This window comes from Amphiura filiformis, chromosome 16 (assembly GCF_039555335.1).
Source record: "Amphiura filiformis chromosome 16, Afil_fr2py, whole genome shotgun sequence".
NCBI lineage: Eukaryota > Metazoa > Echinodermata > Ophiuroidea > Amphilepidida > Amphiuridae > Amphiura > Amphiura filiformis.
The window spans coordinates 46,807,093-46,821,545 of record NC_092643.1 but is presented as its reverse complement, the minus strand read 5'-3'; the positions used below and the strand labels follow the sequence as shown (position 1 = coordinate 46,821,545).

At 38.0% G+C, this 14,453-nt stretch overlaps 1 protein-coding gene across 1 annotated transcript; it reads left to right on the top strand.

Moving 5' to 3' along the window:
• Positions 1 to 931: 931 nt before the first annotated feature.
• Positions 932 to 11,308, top strand: LOC140172696 (uncharacterized). The gene is made up of 7 exons (XM_072195828.1): positions 932 to 1,020; positions 2,062 to 2,305; positions 2,841 to 2,939; positions 4,684 to 5,111; positions 5,734 to 7,019; positions 7,568 to 7,713; positions 9,767 to 11,308. The coding sequence occupies exons 2-7, from the start codon at positions 2,149 to 2,151 to the stop codon at positions 11,137 to 11,139; spliced, it is 3,489 nt and encodes a 1,162-aa protein (XP_072051929.1). The 5' UTR covers positions 932 to 1,020; positions 2,062 to 2,148; the 3' UTR covers positions 11,140 to 11,308.
• Positions 11,309 to 14,453: the final 3,145 nt, after the last annotated feature.

Genomic DNA, 14,453 nt, shown 5'->3' with positions numbered 1-14,453 from the left:
ATTCAAAACAAATCCTGGGCTTCAGATAAGACTGCATGCACCGGGGCATGCACAGGATGATCAGGATGAAAATTTGATAAAACAATCTCAAGAGTTTTCCAAAATAGTTGGAATCTAGAAGGCCCGCTAGAAGGTTCTTAACCCAGACAAATTTTTGAGCTTGTGAAATACAAACTATAGAGCAGCGATCGTTGCAGGTCGTTCAAAACTTCTTCCTCCATTTTCACATCTCTGTTTATATCTTACGTGCCAGGAAATTGAAATTACCCATGATCACACTCTTAGCCTATGTCTTGGCTCCAAAATAAAAGTTAATTGAATAAAATGCGATTTGTGTGTAGCTATAGTACCGTATCATGGCCCTAGCAATAACAAAATACATAGGCCTATAAAGTAAAGCAAACTAGCAGTGTAAAATCTAGGACACGGAGATACCCGAACAGCGAGTCTCCGGCAAGATAAACAGAAGAACACTGAATACAATACTGAGCCTAATGCCCCCGTCAGACTTTCCTGCCGCTTGTCGCAGCGGCAAGCGGCAGGGCGTTTCAACCAATGACAAGCCTTAATTGTGTCCGTTTGTCTGCAATGCGCGTGCGCCACGCCGCTCAGCGGCAAGCGGCAGGGTAGTATGAAACCAGCATAACCCGACTCTGTTCTGGCCCGACCGACCCGTTTTGGAGATTTTTGAAATAATTTTGCTAACCATATTTTTTTTCATCTATTGGCACTGTTCATTCCGCGGCATGCGAGAATACCTTTCCGCTCTCCCCCCGGGCTCTCCCTCTCCCCGCTCGGCGTCGCAAATAACGTGACAGTACGATGTGAGCTGTTTTGCCTTCTCTGTGTGGATCATCATGGATCATGCTGTTCACCGCCTGAGCCTCGTCTGTTAAATAAAATAGCGCCCTCTGCTGGGACCAATCCTTCCTTAAAAAAATGGCGTCGGATTCAGGGACTGGATTTTGAGCCTACGTTTCAAGCAGAAAATGGTCACTTTTTAACAATTTCTGCATATCGGTTTGTATATTTCATGTATCTTACGTATCTGAGAAAAATCCAGAATTGAAAAAGGTGCTCGTAATAGCTTTATAATTACGAAACAGGCCATATATTACTGAAAACCGTACACCCGAATTTGATAACGCTGTGCTTTGTAGACTAATCTTTCAAAATAGACTTTCTCAGACAGTCGTTTTTGACTAGGAAAACCAATGTTTGTACCGGGGTCCCAGAATGGTGACCATGTGTGAACACTGAACATTGCATTGCATTGCTCATCAACATTTACATTTGCAGATTATGCAATCGAACATTACATGGTCAAAACATATTATAAACAGGGTGGATGACAAATGAATGTCAGACTCTCAGACTGGATACTGCACAATCATGACAATCATATGCTCCAGCTAGGTGGAACAGACGACATGGACGAGCAGGGATTGGTGTGTGCATGAATTTCCTTTAGTACTGCTTTAGGTATTCTTGCACAGCTGCTTTGAAGCTGGTTGGGTCTTTGTATTTGAATGATTGATTGACTGGGGTAGGTGATTCCAGTCTTTCACTTACAGTTTTGGGGAAATACTCTTGTCAGTTGGGGTTGATGAATTTAAGGTGGTAAAGTATTCAGATTTCCTACAAATTAAGCGTACTGCTAGCCATACAGCGCGTATTATTTTGCACATGGTCCAATGCACGCGCTTGACGTCACGCACATATACGCGATGGATAATTTGTAAAAGGAAATCTGAATAATACTTTACTACTAAACCCCCTGATAAATTTTGGGACTAATTTTGCATTTTTCTCAATAACTACACACTGGTATTGTAACAAAAGTTATGTATATTTAGGGGCAAGGAATCCAGTTACTAGGCATATGTTTTAAGAAATGAGGTACATCCTCTTTTCTTATCATAAATAACATACTGCTTGTCTTGAGTCACTGAAATTCCAGTGTAGTAACTGGATTCCTTGTCCCTATAATATACATAAATTTATTTTAATGCCATGCAAATATACCAAAATCAATTCTTGCTTCTATGTTCTTAACTGTAGAAGGTGACACAAGAAATCAAAAGCAAAATATCTCGTCACTTTTGGTTCCACCGTTCCAGTCAACATTAACAAGTAGCACAAAACAAGATGGCAGAGGAAACCAGTGGGGAAATTGAAACTTTGTTCCAGTGCAAGATGTGTGAATATGCAGGCAATTCCAAGGATGACATAGCCAACCATTTCATCTATACACATGCATCTATTGAAGTCATTGAAAGTCCTGTGAAAGCTAAGAACAGCAAAGGTAAACTTTTCTAAACACATTTTTCTAGAAAATGTAAGTTACCCTTAAGACTAAATAAAATAATTGCCTATGGAAATAAAGTTCAACAATGAAATATATTCAAGATGTTTAATCTATACTATTTAACAGTGTCCACTAACAGTTAATGCAACACTTGGGTGCAACATCATAACTTAATCATGTATAATTAACTCGCAAACACAAAATCGGAATCAACTGAAATTTTGGGAACAAGCTTTTTCGTGGATATCTACTGAAAGATGTCATAAAAAAGATGATACTAGGATCACGAAATACTCCTTTAAAACAATTGATATTCCATGTCAACAACATGTTGCCGCTTTAGAATGTCTTGTGGTTCTTGCATTGTGGTAAAAAGCCATTTAATATCAACATGCTTTTGTTTTGTGATCCACATTTTGATCAATATCTCAAAATCTGTTAGACCTTTGATTTTGTTCTTAATAGTTTGATCTTGTTCTTACATAAAGTGTGTTTTATAGTTGTTGGTTTTGATGCATTTTTATTTCTGCAGACAGTGGGGCTAGAACACCAACTAAGGTTACAAGGGCAAGTTCACAGCTAAAAGATGTCAGTATAGCAAAGGAGAAAATAGTCAAACAGACAAGAAAAGGTACATAAGTCCATGGATTCACTAATGTAAACTTCATTGTATAGTCCATGTACAGAGGATGATTTTTTTAAGTATTACCCAACACCCACTGGGTTAACTTATGCACAGTCTAGCAATGGCACTTAGCATACATGTAGCAGTGTGCATAAACGTGACACCACTGCTCACAGTCTGCTACTGCATAGAATTGCATGGTTAAATTTGAATTTGGACAGTTAAACAATAAAAACACTGTCAATATGCTGGTCAATCTACAGATGGTGTGAATTATCCTTTATAAATACACATGTCACTTTTGTTCTAAAATCAACCAAGTAATAATGACACACACGCAAATTTAAAACAGCATCTTTTGCATATGCTTCAATGGAATTTGATTAGTAAAGTGGCAGTTGAAACTCTGGTGATAACACTTTCACAGTGCATGATGGGAAGTACTTAAATCATCCTCTGGTCCGTATATGCAGAAGTAGAGTAGCAGTGATCCCTTTTTCTGTTTTCTCTATCTTTCAAATGACAGATAATTGTAGTTGGGTGCAGTTTAAAATGTAATGAAATATATCATAATTATTCTAGGTCAAAATCAAATTGCATAGCACAAACTTGGGCCATAGCTGCACTATGGGGGTGCATGTAATGGTGGTGTTCAAGGTAACACACTGAGGTTCAAGGTCAACTTCTAAAATACAAGATCCCAACAAAGTTACCGTACTTCATGTTTAGTTTATTTGGATGCTCCCAAACAATTATCACTTGAAAAATAATTGGGATCATGTTGGTGCATGAATTTGAGAAAGCACAGTTCAATTTGAGTTTTAAAAAGGCTGTCCAATGGAGCAAAATATACTTTTTAAAGTCCTTGCAGATCTATGCACCAACATTTACCGCAATATTTCAACAAAATTACTTCATGTTTAGTTTATTTGGATGCTCCCAAACAATTATCACTTGAAAAATTCAAAAGGTCAAAGTTAAATTTGAGTTTTTAAAAGGCTGCTGCATGGCGCAAAATGCACTTTTTGAGTCTTTGTAGATTTATGTGCCAACAAGATCCCAACAAAATTACTTCATGTTTAGTTTATTTGGATGCTCCCAAACAAGTATCAGTTGAAAAATAAATGGAATTATGTTGGCGCATGAATATGAGAAAGGTCAAAGTTCAGTTTTGGCAATTTGACATATTCGCTCATATATAGGAAGAAGTCCAGAATGAGAATAAATAATAGGAATTTTTGTTTTTTTCTATGCTTTATTGTGTAATAGAGAATAGGCAGGTCCAACATATGCAGTAGTACTACGATATAGTGTACTGCATAACGTGAAAGATAGGCATATTGCCCAATGCCCAAGGGAGTCGACGACAAGTGCAGGGTGCGTTAATGAACACAAAAATAGCACAAGTGTACAGAGTTTGCACGTTAGCATTGATAAATTGAGCGCACCGTGTATGCTTGTATGAGTGATGTCACCAGGTCCGATGCTGTACTGGTGTCAGCTGAATTCAAGTACGCTTAGAGGGTGCAGGCATGGAACATTCCAATGTGCTGCATGTTTTGCAATCTTGTATGTATTACGTGCTAAGTGAACTCCTACCTCGCACTACATAATGCGCACATCAAGGACCTGCCTATCCTCTGTGAGATGATGGGGATAATAAAAACATTCCATAATTCCTTGCTTATTCTGTAAATTATAATCTCCTAATGTCTTTTTCCCTGATTGTGTTTTTTTCCCCTTCTTTTAGCTCAAAGTAAACAGAGCATCCCAGATGAAACTCGGACTCCCTCACCTAGTGGAAGACCTCAAAGAAAACGAAGAGCACCAAAATGGATGGAAGAATCCGAAATCGAAATCATTGGGACAAAGAAAGCAAAAGAAAAGAGCACAGCTTCCCCATCACCAAAGAAAACACACATACCGAAAGTTGTTATTAAGGTTGAAGTAGAAGATAATCAAAGTGGCAGCCAGGAAGATGAAAACCAAGATGAGAAACAGGAAGAAGGAAGAGGAGGAGACCAGCAGGATGAAGAGGAAGATGGTGGGATACCAGCAAATGAAGAAGAGGAACCAGTGGAGACAAATGATGATGATATGGAGTATAATCCTGAAGATGAAGAGGAACAGGAGGAGTGTGGTGTAGAATCATCAGTAGTAGATGATAATAATGACAAGGTTGGTTGCCTGTGGTTGGTGTTGTTTTATGTTGAAATCAAATCAGTGTAGTTCAAAATGAACTATTATTCTCATCAGTTAGGTAAACCAATTTGGTATAGATCTCTTCATGTATGACGGGTACTTGTCTGTAAAGGAAAATAACAACATGATTTTGTGAAAAAAGTGCTGAGTTCTTCAATCCAGTCGAAAGTAGTATGGTTGCCAAAAATGAAATACCTGGAAAAATACTTGGTACATTTTAGTGCCATGCCCCCCTCATTGTTGATTGGAATCATATCGTCAGCTAGTCAGAATAATCAGTCCCAGGACAAAATATTCATTTACTGACATGAACTGTTTGTATTTGAAATCTTGATGAGAGGCACATTTTTAATTCATGTTAGGTGAATCACGCTATTGTGGGCTATCCTTCTGATGATACTTGAGTGTTTGGACAACCAGAACAGTTTTGACAGGTCTTTTTTTCTACCTCTCTGTTTGTAATAGGAAAGTAACAGGGGTTGTACACCCACTAATCATCATGCAGCCACATTGATGGGCCAAAATCTGCTAGTTTCTATTTGCCCACACCTAACTTGTGCAATAATTGCTTGCTTTTATTATTATAATTGATTTACAGGTTGATACAACAAAAGGAGATAGTGATGCACCCACAGGAGATAATGATGCACCAAAAGAAACTGGGGATATCTATGGGAGTGAAGAAGACTTGGTGGACATGTATGTAACAAAAGAAGATAGTGATGTATCGAAGGAAACTACTGATCGGAGTGAAGAAGACTGGGTGAAACTTCTCCTTAAGCAGTTGGTTCCCATCACTGTTAATGAATTTGGTGACAAAGTTGAGAAAGGTTTGGCAGAGTGGGAAGCCAAATGGAACGCAGAACAGAATCTAGATTTAGTTAAGTGCTCTAAACCCAACTGCAATGTGTCCGTATATAAGAGAGAAGAATCAATACATGAAAGCTGTCACATGCGGGACTACCAGGGTTTTGAGTGCATATACTGTGACGAAAGATACAGTTTTTGGAAACAAATGCGTAAACATATAGGCGACACCCATAAAACACAGAAGGATATACTCAGACATTGGAAATGTAACTTGCCCAAATGTTCAAAGTTGTTCAAGACGGATTCAGCATTGAAGAAGCATGTACGTAGCAACCATGTAGTGCCTGAAGTTGGACAGTCCGTCTTGGCAAGTTTTGCGTTATCTCAACTGGATGAGGATGGCAAACCTAAAAAACGTCCAGTAGGGCGACCCAAATCTGTGAAAGTAAAGGGCCCGGGGAGGCCCAAAGCTAATAAAGTGGTTACAGAGGATACAGAAGAGAAACCTCCCAAAGAAAAGAGAGTCAGTGTCAAATGGATGCCAACGTGTGGCAAATGTGCCGCCGTGTACGACACAACGGATGAACTTGATGAACATATAAGTCTGCATGTCGTTGATGAACTGAATAGAATCGCGTGCTCGGAGTGCAAAGAGTATTTCCATGAGGGAGAAATTCGTGAACACATGAAGAAAGAGCACAGACGTGTGGTCATGCCTTTTCGATGCGTCCTGTGCGAATTTTCTTCAAGCAGACGGCATGATGTCAAGAAACACATGTTCTGTCACGAAGGGTTCAAACGATTCCAGTGCTCGGATTGCGGCAAGATGATGTCGACTCCGTACAATCTGAAGATCCATCAGTTAAGAGTGCACGCCTCCGATGCAGAGAAGAACATACTGTGTTCCTTGTGTGGGTTTAAGTGTGCTAACAGAGCCGTTTTAAAGGATCATATGAGGCATAAACATGACTTGACGATGACGGGACACAGCAGGTCTACCACAAGTAAAGCAGAGTATCCAACATTCCCTTGCACACATTGCCACTATGTAGGCAAGAAAGAGACAAGTCTCAAGTAAGTACAGAATCAAAGTATTTGTGAATATTCACAATCATCCAGGTAGATAGACATAATACAGTATAGCTACAGTATCAGGTCTAATCCAATCATCAGGCTGACTGATCAGGTACTGAACTATTGACCTGTGACACAGTTGGTATGACACAAGTGAGTCATGGAGGTGTGTTTCCGATTGCTGCGTTGTAGGAGGGGGACTACTCCACAACCTTTCAAGGACCTATGACACAGCAATCAGAAGAATATGTTGATGACTCTCTTGTGACGTCATACCAACTGTATCACAGGTCAATAGTGCAGTATCTGGGTGAACCAGGAGGCTACATTTTTCCATGTTTTTACAAGATAGAGGCATTTACAAAGCTGCATTTTTCAGAAAACCCTATTGAAATTAAACAACCTGTTCCAAAGATATGAGCAATTAAAGAGTTTCCAAAACAATAGGAAACAAAAGGAAATATATCCTTTGTTTGGCTATATCTCAAAATCGTTTTTTTCCGAGCATCACAAATGTTTCTCCTATCTTTTCTTTTATGCACATACAGATACCATATGAGGATCCATGAAGAAGATCGACCTTTCAAATGCAACTTGTGTCCTTATGCCAGTAAAACTAAAAACAATCTCATCCTCCATGTGCGCACTCATAAAGGAATGGCACCGCATAAATGTTCTGAGTGTGAATTCAGAGGTAAGAAAATCAATTGTATCAATACCAAAAGAAAAGAAAATGTGGAATACTTTTCATTTGTTAATATGCCATAAAGAAGTTGCTTGTTTAAGGTTTTTTTTTTGGGGGGGTACTGGTCAGGCCTCCAGAAAATTTTCTGCTGTCTGGGAACATTTAAGACAAGTGCTGAAAATTTTCTGTGAAATAACTGAAATAGGCCTATGTGCGCCAGTGATCGACATCACGAGCGCCGGCCTTGAAATCCTAACGAGCCGGGGTCCAGGGCCCGCTTAAGGGCCCTGGAAGCTCTCAGGGTTTAGATGCTCTCTCGTGCAATCGGAGCCTTATTTTGGAACAGTTTTCTATAAAAATTTACATCCTTTTTCACAAATAAATACAACTTAAAATTTCAAAGTATTACTGTCAAAACTCAAAACAATTTTTTATTTATTTTTTAACATTTTTTTAGAAGTATTTCGCAACTTTGAAGAACCACTGGACCTATTCTGAAGGGTTAGGATTATTCACAGATAATTTGAAAAAAAAAAATGGAAAAAATGAAAAAAAATTACAGTTTGTTATCCTAATATGCAAACCATTAACTTGTAAACCTCTTCATCTATCACATAAATGCATGGAAACCCAATGCATCTATAATATGTGATAGATGAAGATTGAAGAAATAAACATTAGTTAATGGTTTGCATATATAACAAACTGTAATTTTTTCGTAATTTTTTTCTTATTTTTTTTTTAATTAACTGTGAATGATCCTGATTTCATAATAGGTCCAGTGGTTCTCCAAGGTCGCCGAAAACTTTGGGAAAAAAATTTAAAAAAAAAAAAAAAAAAAAAAAAAATTTTTTTTTTTTTTTTTTTTTTTTATTTTTTTTCTGTGACCTCTGTGACCTTTCTGGGAACGCCGTTCCCGCGTTCCCGTGGTTTTTGGAGGCCTGGTACTGGTCATTGCAGGGGGGGGTACTGGTCATTGCAGGGGGTGTCATGTGTGACACAAGATTCATGTAAAGAGGGTGTCCATGATCAGGCACTGTACATACAATATTGTGAATAGGGTATCTAAAACAAGGACATTTCAGAAAAAGGGTATACCTTAAATAACGCACAGTGTTTGGGGTCCTTTGAGACAAATATAGCATGGAATAAAGGGTAAAAGTTGTGAACTTTTGAATTTGTGTTTGCCCAGTTGTTATGAAGGGTTTTAGGGTCAAGAAAATGACTATTTTACTTGCTTCTAATGGGGTAAAAATAATATCAATACTTGGTTAGGGTAGGAAATTGGGCCATTCCAGATAAAAAGTGTACAAAGGGGATACATGTAGAGGAACTCAAAATTCCAGCTTTTTGCTGCTTAGTCAAACATGCCAAATCACCCACAATGCACCCTGTCCCAATTACCTTGTCAATTAAAGGTAAACAATGGGTTGAGGCAAGATAAACAGTTGTTATAAATCAAAATGATACTTTGACTTTTGAGAAGCATGTATCTAAAATAATTTTCCATAAATACAGTACACAGTCCCTGACATGGCATATTGGCCAGTTCAAAGCACTATTACCCCCACACACACACACACACCACCACCCACGTCAAGGTGAATCCAATTACTAGCAATTTTGTTGTTGGGGGTGTTAAAAGTCTGAGATAAAACTTGTAGCAAACTAGTTCACTAGTTCATCTAATAAAATTAACAATGTTTAGGACAGACTTGTTGCAGTCTAAAAAGTTTGTTTTTTTTATCAATAAACAGTGTGCTGTAGACTTGGAACAAATCTTTACCATTTTTGGAAAAGTGGTAAACTTGCATATATACATTTAAAAAGTAATACATTCAAGCTTTAAAACAAACAATTTAGGTCCTGATTAATGTTTAATCCTCAATCCTCATTTAGGTCAGGATATTATTATATTGTCTATGAAAAATGAGCAAGTTGCAAGTTGGCATGTCATGCAGTGTAGACTGTGATCAAATTACATATGAAACCCCTTTCATTTTAGATTCAAGTAAAAAACCAAATGAATTAAACCAATTTTTTTCATAATTGTGTATTACAGGTGCTACTACATTGATAGTCAAGGAGCACATCATGGCCAAACATGCCAAAATCAAACCCCTCCAGTGTTCTGTGTGTGACTGGTCAACATGTTATAACGGTAACATGTGGAAGCACATGCAGATGCATAAACTCCATGAAGGCATCCTGGTACCCGGTAAACCAAAGCGAGCTACACGGAAAGGTATCAGATACGAAAGCAGCGCCAAGCGCTTCGATAAACTTCTCCCAATTACCATAGATGGATTTGAGGTGACGTCCGACGAAGAACAAGCTGCTGGTCCGGAAGTTGACAATACAGGGATTAATATGTCGGTACTTCCGATATCGATTGGAAGAATAGGAGAAGGAGGGACAATTGTGATGGTTCCTGGGGTTGAAGAGCAGCAACAGGTCAGAGATGAAGATGCAGAAGCAGCTCAGATGGTGAGTTTCAGACCCGGAGAACCGCAGGTGGAAGGGTTGGTACAACAGGATATTTGTTTTGAATATGATCATCAGAAACAAACTGTTGATGGTTCTAATTTAGAGGAACAGGAGGTGATGATATCTGTATCTGGCAGTGATGATCAAAATATCCAGCAATCCATCAGTAGCATCATCACATCGATGGCTGCATCTGCCGCAGCAGCAGCAAACACACAACCCACTCCGAGCACTCAAACACACGAGAACACTCTCATTGAAACTCAACTTTCTGCCAGCGAGGTGGCATCGCATTTTGAAGATGGCACTATCATTGAAATCACCCAGATCGCTACTAATGGACAAGGCACAGCACTCATTCCAGAAGGCGCTATAGTCGAGAAGATCACCCCAGGTATGTCCGCGAGCGACATCATCATGAAGGCGGCTAATATGGTTGCGTCAGGTCAAGTTTCTCGTGCTATGCCGTCAAATTATCAGTATACATTCCCGATAGCAATCAGCAAAGACGGTGGTGCTGCTGAAAATACGCTTCCATTTTTAGCTCATGTAGCAACTGCACAGGAGAGTCTACCAGATGCGGACACAATGCGAATTGTTGATGTAGCAACTGCACAGGAGAGTCTACCAGATGCAGATACAATGCGAATTGTTGATGTAGCAACTGCACAGGAGAGTCTACCAGATGCGGATACAATGCGAATTGTTGAGCAGATGGAAGCGGGTGTGGCGACAAATGAAGGGGCAGTGGAAGATGGGAGCCAAGCAGGGGAAGGGGTTGACATTCAACAAGGGATTGAAACTCAGGGAGAGATTGATAATGAAGCGATTGACAATCAGCAAGGGATTGAAACTCAGGGAGAGATTGTGGAACAGTTTGTAGCCACTATATTGCCTGATGAAAACAATGTCATGCAAATAATGCAACCACAAACACAAGTTGAATAATTGAAAAGATATCTTAACCTCTTCACACAGGTGTTGATTGCAGACGACAAGTTTCAAATTTCCTTTAAAAATCCAAAAATGTCAGAATTGTACCTTTTCATGACCATGGTTGGAATCGGCATGAAAAATGCATTAAAATGAGCACAGCCTAATATTGGTTCATTGGTTCTTGAGATAGCTCATTTAATAGTTTGAGCAAATATCTAAAAACTTGTTAATGTTGAAACATAAAATACAGTAATGAACAAAATCTTTTTATTTAAAAATATTTGGAAGTACATTTCCTTAATAATTATGCAGGGTGTTCCCAGATTGACAAGTTAGAGGTTAATATAATGACTGAGTGTGATTTCTAGTTGTGCAAATGACCCAAATCAATGTGCACCAACTTTGATTAGCCTAGAAAGAGCAACTATGTTTGATTTTTGGCTCAATGAAAGATTTTTCCGAATAATTTTGAAATCATTTGTCAACTATGAATTATTGAAAAAAGTTTTCTTTTCAAGAATAACTTAAATCATAAAGAACAACCATTTGAGAAGTTTGGCTCAATGAGGAGCAGTTTATTTATTATTTATACAAATTAAATTAAACATTAATTTAATTATAAGCAAGTTACTATAAAGTAACTATTGTTGCAAGTTACTATTGTAATTAAATTGTTTTTGTTAGTATTGTATTATATACAAAAATTATATATATACAATTGTAAATTACAAGTTGCACTTCAAGTTAAATGACATCTATGGTACAAAATGTATATGTATCTTGCCAAATAGAAAACTGTACCTCAGGAACGACTCAATCATCATTCTGGGGACCATTTTTGTTTGCTCGTAGATATGATGTGCCATCCATTTTCCTGTTACACCCTTCCTGAAGAAAAAAAGACCCCCCCCCCCCCGGCATAAATCTTGCATCCCTTTATAAGCTTGCATTGATCTATGCTACAACTGACAAAAGTCTTGCACAGAAAATAACACAAATTTTAGTGTGCTTACCATCTACAACCAAATTTTCATATACAGACAGCAAAGTAATTAAGGCACCAGTTATTTCCACCCCTGTATGCTAAAAAAACACAAATATGTCATAAAATAGAAACACCTGCTTCATAAGACCTCATTCTTTGAAATCAGTCAAGAAATAAAGACAGTGATCCAAACAGAGATGAAGATGCAGAAGCGGCTCAGATGCAAATGGAAAAGTTGCAGATTGCTCCATTGGATACCCTATTGATTTGTACACAAAGCATTCTCCAACAAGAATAGTGCCTTGCTTTCCATTGATTAAAACATCAAAGTGAAACTTTTGATTTTGTTCCTTCCTTGTGTTTTCTGTCACTGTTTCTTTTAGTCTCAACAGATTTCAACAAATGAGGCCTTAAAACAGAACTAAAGGGTGTACATAAAATGGTACCTTAATTCTCTTGCTGTCTGTATTGAAGATCTGTTATATGTGACCGTCCATCTCAAACCGCTCGTAAAGTCGGCAAATTGTAATTTGAGTTACAGTGCAAAATGTACATAGAGGTTGTATTCATATGTCCCTAATATTTGTCCTACACGTTTCTCATTTTAGTCCAGTCAAACACTAATCTTTAATCCTATTGTTGAAGAGGATAATAAGCTTATACTAATGTATAGAATTAGTAAAAAGCTTAAGTCTTTGTTTGCTTCGGCTAAATCCTGTTCAAGTGATGGGTTAACCAGCAATTAACAATGAGAGGACATTCCTGAACCTTGTTGAGTTGAGGATGATTTGAAGTGACTGCCAATTATGACCATTTGATACTTATTACCAGCAATGTGGAAAAAGAGAAATAATGTAGTGCCAAAATTATGTACCCTTTTACTGAAGGAGCAAAGTTTAACAAGTTATAACTCCGCTTCTGGATATCGTTTGAAGTCAAATGATATATATGTAAAGCTTATGATATATATTTTCTAAACACGGAAGAAACAAAATTTGACCAGGGGCCGACTTTACGAGCGTTTCAACCTGGACGGTCACATATATTATTAAACTTAGAGCTTGTGTTTCTTATTTGCTGTTTCTTGATACTTGTGTTGCACTTGAAGAAGTATACAATAAATTATGTATATCTAGATGGAAATATGTCAATTGGCGTGTTTTATTTGGGACTCAATTAACAGGAATATGTGGTATGACAACTTTCAATTGTGATCATTATCCAGTCACACTTCAAATTCAAGTATATGGTACAAACCTAATATCATTGAACTTCTGGGTACGAAGTTGCAAGTTGATTCTTCAAAGCAAAACATTAATATACATGTATCACCTATATTGAGAAGGTTCATTAGGTGTGTTGATTACATATGTGATACGAGCTGGTCCATGGGGTCAAAGGTGGCAAAGTTGAAATTGAGGTCAGGCAAATATATGGAGTAGAAAAACAACAAAATACATAAGAAAATACAAATCACAAAATTTCAGAACTTTACAACCATGTATGCTAGACCTTTGGGCTTTTCATTAAATGATAGCCTAATATTTGTTTAAGGTGATAATTAGAGTAACTGAATTTTAAGAAATGCCTCCTTTGGCCTCCACGGAGCAGATCTTGTCACATGATATACCTCCTGTATTTATTACCAAAAGTCAATATTAGGGACATTCCACCTTCTCGCTTGTTTATGGTTGATTCTTGTACATGTACCACAGGAACGGATTGTTATATTCCAAAGGTTTTTTGTTCTGAAGGATCATTACTCCGAAGGTTCATTACTCCTAAAGGTTGTTACTCTGAAAGGTTGTTACTCCGAAAGGTTGTTACTCCGAAGGGTCATTACTCGAAGTTTATAACAAGGTTTGTTATTCCGAAGGGTCAATGCTCCAAAAGCTAGGTACTCTGAAGGGTTGTTTTCAAAGAATCAAGCCTTGTTCTAAATTCAGGAGTATTGACCCTTAGGAATAACAACCCTTGTTGCAAATCCGGAGTAACAACCCTTCGGAGTAATGAACCTTTGGAGTAATGATCCTTCGGAATAATGAACCTTTGGAATGATGACCCTTCGGAATAATGGTCCTTCAGAATAACAAGGAGTAAATTTAGTTTGATCAGCTCGTAATCGGCAGATTAATATCAATACTTTTTTGCCTGGTGACAACTCGCCAGAATTGAAGTCCTATATTTTGTCTACTTTATTTAACATGCGCAATATAGCTCAGATAGGTCAACTATATAAATTTTCATGTGGGTCTACTTTTCGGCGTAGTGTAGTGGTAAAAGCCTAACAAGTCCCGCCGTTACGAGCTGAGTATATGTACCACTAGGGCAGGAAGGGGGT

Excerpts from the sequence above, each read along its gene's own strand:
- LOC140172696 (XM_072195828.1), top strand. The coding sequence starts at position 2,149 with ATGGCAGAGGAAACCAGTGGGGAAATTGAAACTTTGTTCCAGTGCAAG. Across the intron at positions 2,940-4,683 it reads AGTCAAACAGACAAGAAAAG|CTCAAAGTAAACAGAGCATC; the intron begins GTACATAAGTCC and ends CCCTTCTTTTAG. Across the intron at positions 7,020-7,567 it reads AAGAAAGAGACAAGTCTCAA|ATACCATATGAGGATCCATG; the intron begins GTAAGTACAGAA and ends ATGCACATACAG.